The sequence below is a fragment of the Canis lupus genome, chromosome 27, assembly GCF_003254725.2.
Source record: "Canis lupus dingo isolate Sandy chromosome 27, ASM325472v2, whole genome shotgun sequence".
NCBI lineage: Eukaryota > Metazoa > Chordata > Mammalia > Carnivora > Canidae > Canis > Canis lupus.
The window spans coordinates 45,628,853-45,646,133 of NC_064269.1; the positions used below are offsets into that span (position 1 = coordinate 45,628,853).

The 17,281-nt window shown below is 52.5% G+C and overlaps 1 protein-coding gene across 22 annotated transcripts in view; it reads right to left on the reverse strand.

Annotated features, from left to right (window-relative positions):
- Positions 1-5,046: 5,046 nt before the first annotated feature.
- The window catches only part of MICAL3 (microtubule associated monooxygenase, calponin and LIM domain containing 3), a 218,919-nt gene continuing 206,684 nt past the window's right edge, over positions 5,047-17,281 (reverse strand). For 16 of the 22 annotated variants that reach the window (XM_049102770.1, XM_049102772.1, XM_049102769.1 and 13 more), the window contains 4 exons: positions 15,241-15,306; positions 12,632-12,731; positions 12,415-12,488; positions 5,047-12,330 (listed from right to left, as the gene is read on the reverse strand). In XM_049102770.1, coding sequence (XP_048958727.1) covers positions 12,146-12,330; positions 12,415-12,488; positions 12,632-12,731; positions 15,241-15,306 — 425 coding nt within the window. In that variant the 3' untranslated portion in view covers positions 5,047-12,145. The other 6 variants (XM_025461566.3, XM_025461569.3, XM_025461570.3 and 3 more) reach the window with 3 other exon arrangements.

The following is a 17,281-nucleotide window of genomic DNA, read 5'->3' on the forward strand; positions in this document are numbered from 1 at the left end:
AACAGCTACTGATCAGGTATAAAGTCAGAATGAGCAAGGAAAGCTCTCAGGACACACAGAAACCTAAGTGTGAAGGTGTTAGCATTCCCGGGCTTGAAAGCAGGGGGACTAGTGGCCACCCCAAGAAAGCCGGCTAGTGGCTCTCCCTGAGCTCAGGCCCCAGAGCAAGCTTGCTGATTACCTATTTTTTATCTATAAAGGAAAGTGAGAATACCTGCCTCAAAGTTGTATTTTAAATATATGGGATATAGAAAAGTCTTGGGCTGGTGTCTGGCACAGTAGTGAGTTCTCAGTAAACGGTTGCCATTGCACTTATTCCTTGGTGTCCCTGCAGAGGCTCCCGAGCATCTCTGTGCAGCTGCAGGTGATTGGCTGGGAATCAAGGCCAAGGTGGAGGGAGGTGGTTCGGGGAGCAGGAGCTTGACAGCTGGGGCTCCTGAAGGGGCACAAAGGGGAAGGAAGGCTAGGAGAGGGACTGCCTACTCATACCCCCACCCCCTTCCCTCCCTTGTCACATCCCCAGCTGCCTCCATGGCCCCTCCCTATCAGTGCCTTAGTTGCTTGCACCCCCCAGGCCCGGAATCCGTAATGAACTTCTCCAGGTGCCTCTAATTTCCCGGCAGGATTGCTGCTCAGTATTGCCTCTGGGCTCTCAGGGGGCCATGGGTGCCTGGCCCTGGGAGACTGAAAGGATGAAGAAGGTAGCAGGCCAATGCCCTGAGCCTTGTCAACTGAGCTCTGAGAGCACAGGCCTGTGGCTGCCCGGTTGCATTTGGTCCCAGGTACCTGGTATATTGTATATGTGTATGTTGGCTAGGTCGTTTCTTGCTCCTGCTTTGATGGCATCTTGTTCCTTCAAACTGCAGGAGGCCAAGCCTCTGACTTCCCCCAGAGATAAGCCCACATGGGGTGGGGGCTCCAGGGCAGATGGGCTTACGCTCTACCTTCTGGTGACCACTTCCCATAAGCACCCCCACACCCAACCTCTCCAGATGTGCCAATCTTAGACTCAGAGTTTCCACAAGCCTGCAATGTTCATGAAAGCCAACAGCTGTGATGCACCCAGCTGACTCCAAATTCATGAAGTCAAGGCTCTTTCCATCCTTAGGAACAGAATGTGACAACAGAGATCTGGAGTGGGAAAGGGGTATGAATGTGTAGCTTCTAGTGTGGCAGGGAAGATGGGGACCTGGCCCTGCGCAGAGTAGCATGCACATATCTAGTTATCCCTAACCACTCACTCTGTAATAGGAGTCGAGGCTGGGGGGACATGAGCCGTCCAAAGCTTTCAAAACCAACAGCCAGGCTAACAGAGGGTAGAAGAACACCACGGCTTGTCTCCTGATACCTCAGAACCCTTCAGACCTGAGTAAGTACCTCAGAGCTTCCACTCTGTGCCCGACTCAGGACTCCACTGTGGGATCCCAAAGAAGTGCCAGGCCAGGGGCTTCCCATCTTGGGTGGGCCCTGGACCAACACACAGGAACAAACATTGGGTTACGGTGCTGTTAGAGAGGCCAGTGTGAGAGGCCCAAGGGGAGCTGAAGTGTGGGGGGCAGGAACAGCGGTTCACATGGAGGCATGACTCCCCGCTCCTCGGAAGTATGTACACAGGGCCAGGAGCCAGGACAAGATGCCTGGGAAGGAAAACATCCAAGAGCTTTCCCACCAACACAGAGTCTAGGCTCTGGGCCAGGAAAGACATGGGGGTTTGAAAGGCAGGAGGGGGGCGGCCCAGGTGGCTCAGCGCCGCCTTCCGCGCAGGGCAGGATCCTGGAGACCCGGGATCGAGTCCCACATTGGGCTCCCTGCATGGAGCCTGCTTCTCCCTCTGCCTGTGTCTCTGCCTCTCTGTGTCTCTCATGAATGAATAAATAAAATCTTAAAAAAAAAAAAAAAAAAAAAAAGAAAGGCAGGAGGGTCTAGGGAGAGGAAACCAAACACCTGCTAGAGGCAAGGGGGAAAGAAGGCTGTCTCCAGGCCCAGGGCCCATGGGCCGCAGTTGATGTTCATACCTGTGACTACACACAGTGAGCTGTCAGAGCTGGATGACATCTGGTGTTTTTCTTGCCCTGCCTGGTATGTGTGAGCAGGTGTGGTCTGGGGGATGCTGGGAGATGTGGGCTCTGGTCCAGCTTTGACTCAGTGCCTGCACTGGGCTAAGAAAGTCTGGGATTTCCAGTATCACTTCAGCAGCCTTTCCTTTGGAACTTTCTATCGAGTCAGTTCCATTCAGGGAATTCTAGCAGAGTGGCTTTCTGGGGGCTGCCTCCCTAGGCCCAAGGGGCTAGAAAATCCAGGAATATTGGGTGTTGGCTAAATTGTACCAGGCCACAGGGAGGCGTGGGGGATCCTGAGGTGGCCCGGGGGCAGGGACCTGGCCATGACTGGGTTGCATGTTTTACACAGCAGTTTGTCAGAGGGGAGGGATGTGGAGAAAAGAGGGAAAATCAATGTCCAGAATTCTGCTTAGAGACACACAGGTTAAGGATGCCATGTGGCTGTATGTGGAATTCTGCGTTCCTGGGCAGTCCGGGTGGCTCAGTGGTTTAGTGCCACTTTCAGCCCAGGGCCTGATTCTGGAGACCTGGGATTAAGTCCCATGTCCGGCTCCCTGCATGGAGCCTGCTTCTCCCTCTGCCTCTCTCTCTCTCTGTGTCACCCATGAATACATAAAATATTAAAAAAAAAAAAAAAGAATTCTGCATTCCTTGAGGAGAGGGTGGTGACTCATGGCTTCATGCACACCAGAGCCGGGCCTGGGTTTGAATCATGAAGGCAAGGAGACACCTGCCTCACATCACATGAAGTTTCTGGCTCTTTATTCCTCTGTTGGATTTCCCTCCATCCAACCAACCCTGTGACTTCCTTTCCTACGACACTGCACTGAGCTTTGGGTGTCATCACTGATTTCCTGAGCAGCAGCTGCCTGTTCCTGTCACAGGCGCAAGGGCAAGAGCTGCTCCTCTGCCTCCGGGGACATAGGTGTGTCTGCCTGTGGGTCTGGGTTCAGCCTCTGCCTGTGCGTGGCTCTGGTGACTAGCGTGTGACCGTGTGACCCAGCAGCCATGGAGAGACAGGCACAGTGACCCCACGACTCAGAGCACTCAACGTCTCTGATCTCTTTTCAGCCCCACAACCACTTTACAGGTCAGAGAGTGAATGTTACTTTCTCCTTTCAAGGGTAGAAAACAGGTTTGGGGAGCCATGTCCAAGGTCAGCCAGCCAGGTAGTGGCCAAGCTGAGCCAGTAACTCATTTCACACAGCCAAGTGGCCTCCAATAAAGAAACTTCTCTTGGCTGGAGGTGGGGGAGAGAAGGGGGTCAGACACCTGGGATGGTCCTTCTTTTAGAGCAGAAGGGAAAAGGGAGGGGGTGGGGGGGCACTCTATTGGCTTGGAGGGAAAAAAGGATGGGAAATGTTTCAGCAGTGGACCTATCCTGGGCTGCCTGGGTGGCTCTGCAGGTTAAGCCTCTGCTTTCAGCTCAGGTCATGATGTTAGGGTCCTGGGATCAAACCCTGAATCAGGCTCCCTGCTCCTCAGGGAGTCTGCTTCTCCCTCTTCCCTGCTCATGCTCTCTCTCTCTGTGTCTCTGTATCAAATGAATAGTAATAAAAAAGAAATCTTAAAAAACCAAACAGTGGACCCATCCAAATCCATGGCACCGAGCATATCCATGGCGCTGCTCAGAGGGTGCACAGCAGACAAGGTTTGCTGTGTGGCTGACTTGGGGCCTAGCTCTCAAAGCCAAGGTCAGTTCCCAGCCGGTGAAGGCCCAAACACATCTGTTTAGTGTGAGCACTCCTTGGTGGCCAGATTCAGGGCACCGTCCCCAGCTCAGCTGGAGGGGGGCTTGTCAGTGTCTCTCTCGGCCACTAGCCTGCTGGACAGGAGCATGAAGCTGTCCCTACTTCCTGCTATCATGGCCAATCCACGGAGAGTGCTTGTGTCTCTCTGTTTCTCCTAGGTCTTTCGAGAATTCCTCTCCAGGAAGAAGTAAGAACGGCGCTTGGGGCAGGAGGTCTGAGGGGGCCGACACTGTTCTGTTGCTTCCACCTGTCTTAAGCGCTAAGCCACTTCACTGGCTTCCAACTCTTCTATTTTTTTCTTTTTTTTTTAAAGATTTTATTTATAAGTAATCCCTACACCCAACATGGGGCTTGAACTTACAACCTGGAGATCAAGAGTTTTATGCTGCCCACTGTGCCAGCCGGGAGCCCCAGCTCTCCAACTCCTGCCCAGATAGGGGCAGAATGTGCATACTCCCCAGGCAGGGTGGGCATGGGGGCCAGGCTGCCAGATGCCTCTGGGAGAGGCCCTGGCCCTCCCCCACCCCCCGCCGCCCTCCGAAGGGCTCTGGGGGCTACACTCTATTCAGAGCCATCCAGTCGGTTCTGTTCCTGGGTCAACCCATCGACGTCTGTCTCCTTGCCACAGTCCTGGCTTGACATCATCATGTTCCTGGTTTTTCATCCCCCGATCACAGAGCTAGGCTTTGAGTCCATGTCCTCTTTTTATTGCCCTTAAGACCCTCTCATCTTACCTTCTCCAACAGCAGAGATGCCCTTCCTCCATGAGCACCGCCACCCACAGCTGTACTGAAGCAAAACTTCCCGTTCACCCAGAGACAAAAAAGCAAGAGATGCAGCGGGGCAGGGGGGGGGGGGAGCAGGTCCTCAGCTCAGGCAGAAAGACAATTTTTCTGCTTGCTCTTTTTTTTTTTTTTTTTTTCAAAATACACAGTAATATAAAGGGGAACAGGCAGGAATATTCTCCTAGCTGGGTTCTTTTCCCATCCAAACAAAGCTGTGGGGGGCAGGGGGAAAGCTTGGAGCAGGGCGGGGGGTCGGCTGCAACAAGCAGCACCATGGCTCACCCACCCTTGTGGACACAGGCCCTGCCACGGGCCGGGCTGGGTGGGCAGTGTCCTGGCCCCGCAGGGAGAGAACGCGTCCCCGGAGCCCTTGGTTTCATGGGCACATCCCAGCCCCTGTGAGGGTGTGAATTTGCTTGAGGGGAGAAATGATCATCTTCCACACAGAAGAACAAAATAACGACTGGCTTTATTTTGGTTGTTGGCCACAGGAGGGTGCAAACAGCCGGAGGGTAATGTGCACCACCACACCCACGCCGAAGGAAAGTCACTATCTGTTTCCCTCTTTCCTTTCCACTAATGACACGACATTCATCGACAGGGCGGGCGGGGCTCTTCCCACACACAGGCGTGAGCCCGTGTTACATTTCCATGTCCGTCCCTGCGGTCGGCAGTGGCCACATCCCTCTACCCACTCTCCTCAGGCACAGCGTCTCGGAAAATTTGTCTTTTCTTGATGCTTCTTCCAATTCTATCTTCACCCAGGAGAACTTGGCAGGGTCCCGGGGCTGCTCTCTGCATCTTCCAGGAACAGGGTCCAAGGCCACATTGGGGTGATTTATTCAGAAGAGACACTCTGGGGTCACTGCCTCTCTACCAGCTCTGACCCCCTGGGCTGTACATGAGGCAGCAGGGAAAAGAGCAGGGTGTCCTCCCGACTTGTGTTGGTTTGTTCCCAAACTGGTATAAGGCACCAGGTGCTGACCCAGGGCCAGCACCTTCCAGCCTCAGGCACGACCCTCCGTGCCAGCCCCTCCTGCCTCCCCGCCTAGACTGTTATAGGTGGCTTTGAGAACAATGTGATGGAGACCTAAAACATTAATGACTAGGGCCAGAAACAGTATTGTCCCAATATGAAGGCTGGTACCAAGTAAGTCCGGCCCTGGTTGCATCTTAAAATGGTACTTAAGTCCTTAAAAGCATTCTTAAAAAATGTTAAATAAAATGCATCTGGGGAAGGGGTTGTTGGCTGTCAGATGCTTCCTTTTTTTTTTTCCTGCCCACAGGAAAGACCTGGCATCTGAACTCTTGGGGAGACAGCCTGAAGGCCTCATTGCCTTACCCTGGGTATTCATCCGGGCTTCTCTACCCAGAAAAACTCATGCTTTCCTGTCACTTTGGTGTCCCAGTTGTCTCGGGTGTTAAGTGAACCCTTGCTCTTCTGGCTCTTTTTTTTTTTTAATTTTTATTTATTTATGATAGTCACAGAGAGAGAGACAGGCAGAGACACAGGCAGAGGGAGAAGCAGGCTCCAGGCACCGGGAGCCCGACGTGGGATTCGATCCCGGGTCTCCAGGATCGCGCCCTGGGCCAAAGGCAGGTGCCAAACTGCTGCGCCACCCAGGGATCCCTCTTCTGGCTCTTGATCAGCATCGTAACACTGATACATACTAGCTTTCACTTGCACGAATCCCATATCCCTGATAATGACTCTGGAGGCCCAGAGACCCAGGGCATATGCTGGGAGCCACTGTTGGGAGAGCGGGTGTGCTGGAGCTGCCTTAAGATGAAGGTGGCTGGTGGCTGTGGAATGGGGCAGGAGGGAAAAGATGGGGCTGTTCTCTTGAGCTGAGGGTGCTGGTTTGTTCCCAGTAAGGCACTGAGTGCTGACTCAAGCTCAGCATCACCTGGCCTCAGGCAAGCACCCAGCAGCCACCCATCTGAGGTTCTGGGCACATTGCCTATCTACAGCAACCTGTGTTGAGTAAGTTAAGTTCCTGAGAGGAAACAAGATTCAGCCCAGCATTTTAAGTAATTAAAAATAAATGCACAACTCCGCTGGCTCACCAGATAGATGTGCAATGAACCTAGGTAGCTGGCAGCCAGCCCTTAAAGGTGCTGGGACCGGCTTCCCTCAGTCCTCCCCAGGTTTCTTCAAGGTGAACATTAGTTACCATCATGAAGGATGTCTGTCCATCTACAAAGGCCCTGATTCAGAATCTCAAACCCTTGGACATCCTGCCCCCCCACAATCCTGTGGGTTGGTTAATGCACAGACTAAGTAAGTGATTTGCTTAAGGCTTCCTCCAAAGTCAGGGAAGAGCAGGGATGAGCTTCATGCCTGAACGTCCGACTCCCTTCCCTTCCCACTCTCGCACGTGTGGACATGGACACCTGCAGCTTCATTCTCATTTCATGGGTTGCAGGAGGCAGCCCCACACTTGCATTGGGCACTCCAGATGACCCCTGTCCTGGATCCGGGGGGCTGGTCTATCTGCCTACTTTGGAGACCATTCCATCCAACTGTAGTCTTCCACACACCAGGCTGTTCATTGGCACAAGATCCTCAACTCGGATCCTGCCTTGGCCTGGAGCCTCGACTGCCACGCAGTTGGGCCCTCTTAGGTTCAGCCTACTTTAGAGCTAGCTAGAAGTCCATTCTGCTTCAGAAAGGCCACGCTATGAATGGAAGATGCTTGTGTGTGTGTGTGCCCAAGTGCACAAATGTGCATGCATCATGGGATGCTGTCTCCTCTTCCACATTTGTCTTGGTAGCAGGTGGCTGCTAAGAGGTGGCTGGCACACAGGACCTACCCACAGGAACCAGGATTGTGGCTTCCCCGTTTCTGCCCCTCCTACAAGATGACCTCAGGGCAGGGGACACAGTCATGGGGCTCTCACCAGAAGTTACCCGGTGAAGTTCAGCAGCAACAGGTGGTCCATTGGGAGTGTCCGTGAAAGGCTTTTATGACCCCGGGAACCCTGCCTAGCAGGCTCCATGGTTTAGTGCATGAGGCCCTGCTCTGGCCCCTGGGCTGACATTTCTGTGTGGGAATAATCCACCTGAGATGATGGCTTCATACCCTCTTCACTGAGCATTGTCGGAAGGGTGATCTCCTGAGCAGGTAATACAAGATGAGGGCGTCTCCGTGAGTGGGCCAGGCTGGCCAGCTCATGTAAAGTAAAACAGCACATTCTCTGCTTACCATTTTTCACTCTGACCCCTACGAAGAGACCAGGAAGATTTTAGGGTTCAGAAGGGATGTCAGAGCTGTAAGACAAGGTAGTTTCTTGGAAGGAAGGGGGTATGTGCTCCTGAGGTGGTGCTTACATGGGGGCTTGGGCAGTCTACCTTCCTGGTTACCTGCCTAAAAACAGCAATCCGCATTTCCTACTGCCTGGGGCTGCTGTGAATTGTGGCCAAATCCTGCTTTTATCCAGCTCAAATCCCAGCAAGCCCCCCTTGAAGAACAAAAGGTGGCTGAGACCAGCACAGGTGACTACCAACTCATCCTTCCCAGCAGGCATGCACCATTGCCAAAGAACATTCCCTCAAGCTAGTTATATGTATATTTTACCTAAGATGTCCATCTCTGTGTCAGAGAGGCCCCTTTCTTCTTTCTGGGGGTAGGTGGCAATAAGCCTTTCAAGGCTCTGGGAACCAGCTTCCGTGGCAGTGACCTGTTGGCTGGGCACGACCCACCTCCACCCATCCAGTGCCATTGTTTCTCTCCCTGCTGCCCTTACTGCACTGGAGGGAAGCACTGTGCCCTTGGGATTAGTTCTGAGGGCGGTGACAAATCATCACACCATGGGAGAAGGAAAGAGCTGGAATATGTCTCCATTTGGACACAAGCCAAAGAGGTTTCTTATAGCAAAGAGAGAAGAGCTGGCCAGGATTATTCCCTTCAATCTCTTGGGGACGATCCAGTTCAAAATAAGGTGATATCATCTCTCCAAAACCCTATGCTGAATGTCCTTGTGGAAACTGACACAGCTCAGTGATTTGGGCCTGGAGGCTGCAGACCCTGGCCACTGGGCTTGCAGGTCAAAGGGCAGAGGGCTGCAGGCACAGAAGGCTACCAGGACCACAGGCTCACTTGGATTTGAAGAACCTCTCTTTCAGAGGACATGCCGCTTCTCTTCAAGAGGGCATCGAGGCTTGGTTTTGAAGAATAAGCTGCTATCATGCTAAGTGGTTTTAGGCATTTTCTCCAGTGACAGCAGTTGATGGCTGAACTAGGATAATAAGAAGGACTTTAAAAAAGAAAAAAAAAAAATAAAGCACAAATTAAAAAAAAAAAAAAAAAAGTTGTGTTCTTTAAATAAGCTTGTGCACACACCCACATATATGCCAGAAGCATAAATGATTTGCGTGGACACCATCTACCTGGAAATGGCAGGTGCTGGAATGTGGAAGTGCATCTCGCCTCATGGACAAGTCTGGTAAAATGACTTAAGAAATACACTCTGTATTTCTTTGAAAAACTTTTATTGCACAGAAAATGGCCCATTCCCCTGTGCAGCTCAGTTATTACCTCCTTTCAAATTTTTTTCTTTGAACTCTCCTTTCTGCCCCACTAAAAAAATCTTTTCTCTTTTGAAAGGATAAAGAATAGTCTATCATTGCTGGTCAAAAGCAATTGGAAGATGGTTTCTGGGGCAAAAGGCCCAGACCTCCTGGGCAGGGAGCCCCTGAGACTCAGGACTGGGGGTGCCTGCTGCCTTCCCACTGGTGAGGCTGAACTGGTTGCCTGCCGTACCATCCCTGTTATCTAGGCTCACTCAAGCTCTGGCACTTCATGTCCTGTGTCCCCTGCCTTCAAGGGGACTTAAATCTCGGGGAGAAAACTCTCCTGGAGCAGCACGCATTTCCAGAGCTGGAAAACACTTCATGCAGCATGTCACCAGGGTACTCAAATCAACTGCAAACTAGTGGTCATAAAATGAGAGCTTTAACAGAAAGATGCACTGTTGTTACAGCCTGAAGTCCTAACACCATGAAGAGTGGAGAACTGGGAACATGTTGGAGGCCTGTGGATTCTGGAAGCTTCTCTGCAGGGTCTTCAGTCTCCTTTCTAATAACTGCAGGCAGCAGTGTGTGCTTTGCGAGGATGCAGGGGTGGCTGAAGGCCGACTGGTACTGGCCAGCAGCAAGGGCGGATAGTCTGTGTGCTGCTCCTGCCTCCTCAGGCTGCGCACAGCGGACCAGTGCAGCCATATCCCCTACCCGCCACTTCGGGCGGGGCTTCCTTGTTCCAGGGTCAGCAGGAGCTGTGAGGGATGGAGGCGGTCTCCTGGGGCATTCCTAGCTACGGTGGATTCAAGTAGCCTTCAAGAGGGTTAGGGGCAAGGCCACACAGGCAATGAGCCTGTCTCAAGTCCAAATTTACTGGAGGGCTGATGTTTAAAGAGAGCATCCAGAATACCCTCTTCTTGCCTTTTTAAGAAAGAGAGTAAACATGGACTGTCTGCCTGATCAGAAAACAGGAAGTGAAGTCAGAGCTCAAGGCACACCTCTTGGGCTTCCACAGGAGAGAGACGGCAGCTTTGGACAAAGTGAAGAGTAAGACAAGTTCTTTGCTCCTTTGTAATAAGAATGAATGTTCAAGCTAAGGGGTGGTGTGGGCGCCCATGGAAGCCCCACGTCAGCATGGACAGTGGACCCAGGCCACCTTGAAGAGCTTGCCAGGCCTCTGTCCGCCCTACACTGGCCCCTCTCCACCGGAAGTCTGCCAGAGGGCCCTTCTGGGTTGGCCTGGCACTGACAGGAACCCTCCCCGGGCTGACTGTGTGTCAGTTCTGTGCATGGATAAGCCCTGGCCCACCAGATCTTCTCAGACTGTGACTCTGTAGGCCGTACAATGTCAGCCTCTGGCTGAACTAGAGGAAATGAGCAGTTTGGCTCAAGGAACTAGTCATAGAGTGCTCGAGGTCCCCTGCCTCCCCAAGAAATCTGGGTGCAGAGGAGGTTCGGGGTGGGGCCAACTGTGCGGGACCAACCTGAATTCTAATCCTTGCTGTAACATGTGCGTCTCTACCTTCTTGGGTCTGAAGCTGGGCTGGGGGCGTTCTCACCAGCCAGATGGATTACAAGGTCCCAGCAAACGCCGCCAGCCTGGAAAAACGCTTACCTCTAATAAATGTGCTGCAGGAGGTGAAAGCCTGGCACTGAAACAGAGAGAGGGGGAAAAGAAAGGGTTCTGCGAGCCAGGGTTCAAGGGAGAGGCGGGTGGCACCTGTGCCCTCTGGCCTGGCCTCACACGGTGCTGAAATGTACCCTCAGCAAATGGACGGTGCAGACAGACACAAGAGTCTGGTGCTACAGTGAGAGTGAACTGGTGAAGGACGAGGGGCCGGGCGCAGGGAACAGGTACGGGCAGAAGAGCGAGGACTGAGAACCCATGTGAGGGTCTCAGCTGCTCCCTGATGCCAACGGGGGCAGCAGCACAATGAAGATGGCTAATAAATAGATGGATGGACCGGCATTCAGTCAGTACAGGATGGGACTGTGTGGGAGGATGTGGTCGACGCCTCCATCACTCTAACACCACGTGCCAAGAGATCAGTGTCTCTAATAAAGATATAAAAACGAAGTTACTTCAAGTATTAAAAAAATAAGTTAATTGACATAAAGGGTCCGAAGCGGCTGAACATCTTGCCAGGCTGACAGCTTCCTTTCAATGTGCAAACACAGGAAAAACGTCAAGGGAAAAGATAATCTTCTGCCCCAACGTGAAGCGCTGAACAGTCATGCCTGTCTGTCAACTGGGGGCTTGAAATGTAGGGCCTCATTATGTCCCCCAAAGTCAGTATTTTCCAGTGTCAGAATTGTTGTGAATTAGAAGCAGAATGCAGCGATCCAAAGGCCTCGGGTCATGGCCAGTGAGAGGCCTGGGGCGTTTGGCCACTAGGGGTCCAGTGTGTGGTGCAGGGGGTGGGGAGCAGACCCCTATTGGGCCCTGCATGCTGGCATAATGAATTCAGGAGCCAGCCCACTCTCAGCTCCCCCTGCGATGCTGGGGCAGGCACTGACCTTCGGGCCACTGTCCCTCTCCCAGGTCTCGACTCACATCTCACCTCCCCGGGATAAATGCTTCCAGAGGCGTGAAGACAGCTGCCCCTTCTGCTCTGTGGAGGGGTGCTCCAGTGGCTGTGGTTCTGACGGAGAGGGAGCAGCTTCCTTGTCTTCTCTCCTCCTGTGGAAGGAGGAGCACAGTCACCGCATGTCCACGTGTCCGCAGGGAACGTGCAGGTTTCCTTTCTTCCCACATCACATGTCAGATGCTCCATATTCCCCTTTCTCTCTGGAGCAGGAAGTCAGGGTGGGCCTCTTCCAAAGAGGCCGCGCCACCTCAGATCATCATCTTCACCTGGGGTTCCCCACAGCACAGACACTTGACCCACTGTTCAAGAGGCACATAGACATTTCAGTATAAACTCCCAGGAGGTGCCAGGTTTTCTGAGATCTCTCATCCGGGTGGCTGGGGAGAACCCAGCCTGGGTCAGGTGGATGCCACAGAGCAGCCGTACATAGTGTGGGGAGAGCTCAGGACCAGTTCAGGCTGAAGCCCTTGGACAGCATGACAGCCTCCAGGTCTTTGTCCTCCTCCTTCTCCCGGAGTCGCTGCTCCTCAAGCAGGGCCACGAGGGCATCTCTCTGCTCCACCACCTCCAGCATCTCGTTCAAGATCTTCTTCTCCTCAGACAGCTCCTCCTCAGTCTTCAGGTGATCTGTGCAGTAGCCGAACACATTAGGTCTACGGGGCCAGGCCTGCACCCAGCTGTCCCAGGCACCCTTCGGGCCCGCCCCCTCACCTTCCACCGCCATCCGCTCCCGGAGCTCCTGCTGCAGTCGGCTCTGCCGGTCCTCCAGTTCCAGCTCCCGGGCACTGGGAGGAGAGAGAAAGACAAGCACATGACTCAAGGACCGCAGTCCCCCACCCCCTAAATTGGGAAGCAGCTGTGCTCCTGCCGTGACAGGCACTGAGCTGCAGGCCCCCCTCAGCTGGGTCCCCGACTTCAGGCCACTCACAAAATCATCAGCTCCGACTCATAGCGCACCATGGCATTCTTCTCTTGCACCAACTTGAACCACTCCTGCATCAGCTTGGGGTCATCCTTCTTGCCCATGCCTGCCAAGAGAGAGGATGTGTCAGGCGCAGAAAGTGTTTGCTGTCTACCCCGGCCAGCAGGAGTCATCACACAGGGGCAAATGTGCAAAGAGAGCCGAGCAGGATGCTGCCGGAACACTCCCAAGCCAGGTCCAAAGTTTGCCTACAGCCATGGAAGGGGGCACCATGCCCCGAGCCTAACAGAGTCTGCACTCTACCCCTGTCCTTCCCAGGCCCAGCCTGCACCCCTGCCCCCGGGAACCTGGTCACGGCCTATCTGGCCTCTCGCACTCAGTGGTTTCCTCCTCCTATGTTTTAAGTGCTTTGCCCTCCTTTTTTCTTTTTTTCACTCATTTCATATTTGTCTGGTACTTGCTAGGTACTAGGACTGTTTGGGAACACCAGTCTCGAGTCCGGCAAATGCAAACTGATAAACTGCGGTCAGCCTTCCCTTAAAGTTATTCTCACTGACCCAGCTCTTTCCCGGGCTACTGCCCCTCTCTGAGCCACTGGTACGGAGGCCTCCTCATTTCTTTAGATCCCAATCAGGGAGATGAATACCATGTGGTACCTGCAGTACACCCCAGGCCGGCTACCAGGTTTCTCACCCAGGGCAGAGGGCACCAGCACACCCTGGAGACTGTTCAGTAAGGCAGGGCTCTCTGCTCTGGCCCAGCCCAGCAGCAGTTTCTGGGGCTGGTGCTACTAAGTCTCCATTGGGGGCAGTCTGTCCCTGCTGGTCTTAACTGAGCAGAAGGACAGAGGAAGAACTTTCCAAGGGACCAAACTCCCCAAGGAGAGAACACACTCCTTTTCCCTGGAGCACGAAGGAGCTCATGGCCAAAGCGGGATCCTGCCATAGGCAGAAGACAGACTGTACCAGTGGTCTGAAATATTTTTGGATTCCAAACCATTCTGAGAAGCTCAGGAAATCTAGGGACTCTCTTCTTAGAAAAATACATGTGTACACATCCAATAACTTTATATAGGACTTCAGGGTGTTCACGGGCTCCCTGAAGTTCACCCATGGGCCCCAGGTTAAGAGGCACTGGACTGGGAGATCCTCCAAAGTACCTTCCATTTTTGTGACTCATTTGGCTGACCCAAAAGCATCTGGAATATACTGTCAGGTGGGACAACGCTCCTCTATCAAGCTCCTCACTCACTATTCTCCTATCTTCCCACCTGACCTCCTTGCACACTGTTCAAAGACATCTGGAATATACCCTCAGGTGGGACAACACTCCTCTATCAAGCTCCTCATTCACTGTTCTCCTATCTTCCCACTGACCTCCTTGCACACTGTTCAAAGACAGCTCTCTTTCTGCTGTGTTGTTTGCTTGACACGCAGGAGGCCCACACCAGTTAGTCTTTCAACTGGGGCCACACTCTGGAGAGGCAGATGTGAATGCACTCACACAAGCAGGGGTCAGTGTATGCACTGTGCCTGAGTGCACAAGCAGCTGCACTTTTAAGGTGAAGTCCTGTCCCTGAGTCCTGCTCTGAAAGATAGCAACTCCCTCCTGACCAGCCAAGCCGGCCCCTGGGGAGTGCTGGAGTGTCTGGGGACAAAAGCTCTCCTTACCCGACCCAATAGACTTGGTCCTTTGGCTTTTAAAGCAGCCCATAGCTCAGTTCCATGCATTCCTTCCTGAGCATCTCTGCACAGTGAGCCCACATGGCCATGGAAGATGGAGCCCTGAGGCATGCAAGCTGTCCAGTGCAGCAAGCTGGGAATGCACTGGGAAGGCTCTCCCTCCTTCCCACCTCCCATGTGCAAGGATAAGTTCCACTGGGAGACATCTGAACACTGCTCATGAGCTATGGTAGAGACTGTTCACAGCCGATGAGCAAAGATATATGGCGGGATGGGTGAAAGTCACATGTGAGCGCCATGAAGAGCAGAGTTAAGAGGTTAGCAAGGGTTAGTCATGACACACTCCCTTTCCCTTTCCCACATGCCTTTTCAACAACAATCTTATCACAACAGACTTCAAATCAGACAAACTTAAAAAAAAAATACACACACACTCAGCAAGACACAGGGTAGAGAAGTTTGCATTTAGTGTTTTTTTTTGTTTTGTTTTGTTTTTTTTAGAAAAGAACTTGGGGGCATTTATATAGACCAGTCTTTGTAAGGACAGTATTCCTCGACTCCACCAATACAAATCTCTGCCACACAAGTAGGAGGTTCCCCACCTGTGTCCCTGGCCCCTCTATCTGCTAGATTGGAGTCTGAAAGGTCCAACCATGAATGGTGGCACAGCATCACAGGATGTTCGGCTGCAGCCTCAAAGGCCTGTTCCCAGAGACCATCTGCTTCCCCTATGTCCCCCAGTCCCCCCCAAGACAGTCAAAGGGATACTGTACCTTGTAAGAAACTGCCACATACTTATGGAATTTTATAGCAAGGCTATCAAGTGTCAGAGAAAAAGAGAGGAACAGCTGGGTTTCGGGTCCCTGTTTGATGAGTGTTGCTACAAGCCCTGAGAGGCAGTGGGGATGGGGGGGGGGGGGCGGTTTACGTTACCTTCCTGGACACAGCAAGGGCAGAAGGAGAGAGGTCTACGCCGTGGAGTCCCGCCACTGGGCTCAACTTCAAAAAGGACCAAACAAGGAAAAGGAGGAGGAGGACGAGACAAAGAGAGACAAAAAAGGAAGAGGAGGAAGAGGAGGAGGAAGAGGAGTTTGGACGTGGAGAGGGACAGGGAGAAGGTGAAATAAAAAACAAGCAGAGGACAAAAAGCATAAGAGGTGAGAAAGGAACAACAGGAGGAAAAGAAAAAAAATACAAGAAATGGAAAAGCAGAAACAAGGGAAACAAAGTCTACAAATGAATTAAGTCCTTTTTTTCGGCATGGAAACTGAATAAGAGCAGACCCAGGCCCTGGGCATGTGGCCCGAAAAAGGAATGCGCGTGCTCCCTGGCGATGGTGGACAGCTCTAGGGGTGGGTGGGCTGCCCCTTCTTCTTCTGTTCCCTACTGCGAGGGTGGGAGCATTTGGATATCATCATACAGTGGCCTTTTGGGTTTTCGGCATTGGGTTCCCTCCTCAAAAATACCCAAAGCCCCCGGGACTGGTCTGCCTGCCTCCGTGGAACAGTCCATCACTAAATATGTGCCCAACAATGCTCCTAGGTTTGCAGGTGACAACCTCAGGTTACCAACCAAGCCTGTGTGAAATATTTTTTTTTTAAAGATTTTATTTATTTATTCATGATAGACATACAGAGAGAGGCACAGACACAGGCAGAGGGAGAAGCAGGCTCCATGCCGGGAGCCCGACGCGGGACTCGATCCTGGGACTTCAGGATCACGTCCTGGGCTGAAGGCAGGCGCCAAACCGCTGAGCCACCCAGGGATCCCTGTGTGAAATATTCTAAGATGTCACCAGAGACGCACGCGCTCTATAAAAAAGTAGCCTGGGGTAAGTCTAAGTGGTGAAAAGGGGTGCGCAACCCTTGGATTAGCTGCGCCCACAGAAAGACCTCGGAGTCTACAGAGGCAGCACCTAGTCTTGGGACAGGCTTCCAGGGCCGGCATCAGCATTGCTCGGAGTTCTGAGCTGGGGCAAACTGAGGGAAATAGAGGCGATTTGTACCAGTCCCTGTCACTACCCACCATGTACCAGGGAACCAACCACCCCCTTTTCTTCTGCCCCTGCATCTCCACAGAGGGATCCATGGCACAGCTGGGGGAAGGCTGCCACACTTTGGACTGGAAGACCAAAAAGGGTGAGCTGACAGGACATACTGAAAACTCACAGTAACAATGCTGGTAAGAGTTGTGGATGGGGTAACTGAGAGAAGACAGGGTTCAGAGAGACATGTCTAAGACTTAGGGAGACCTGGGGGTGACTTAGGGAGAGGGGGAGGGAGTGGAGCCCAGCAAGGGACCATCACAGAACCACCAGGGCACACACAGGACACACAGGCTCAGAGAAGCGGCCTCAGGACTGTAGGGAGCACAGGCGGTTTTAGGATTAGAACAGGGTTTAAGAAATAGCTGTTTTTGGCCCCAGGAAGGCCTGATAGACAAACTATTGGTTGAGGGGCCCTTCTGCTTTGCAAACGCAGGTACCACATTTTCCCTTTCTTTTAAACCCTTTAGCGTTCATCAGAGTGCTTTTGTGCACAATGAATCTGGTATCAGATCAAACTTCAAAACTAAAGCCAGAGACCCGTCTGAGAGTGTGCACATGCGTGCATGTGCAATGTTGATTACATCCAAGCTTCTAAACGGACGTCCCTGGGACCAGCTGATGAGCTGGAGGAGGGGAGTAGGGCTCCTTTCTCTGCTTAGAGCTGATCCACATTCAACCTTCTTTGTTTCAAATGTAGACTCTATGCTGGTGCTCAGAATACCTGGATAGATAATACAATGTCAATGAACAACCTCTGTTGCTTCCAGGTACTGACATTACATGCAAAGACACACTGGTGCAGAATGGAATGGTAGCCATGGTCATTCTAAGGGATACCAATATGATACACCACCAATACAGCTGAGCCCACGTACTGGCATGTATGTTTAAAAATGCATTTCTACTTTCTGGATATCAAAAAATATA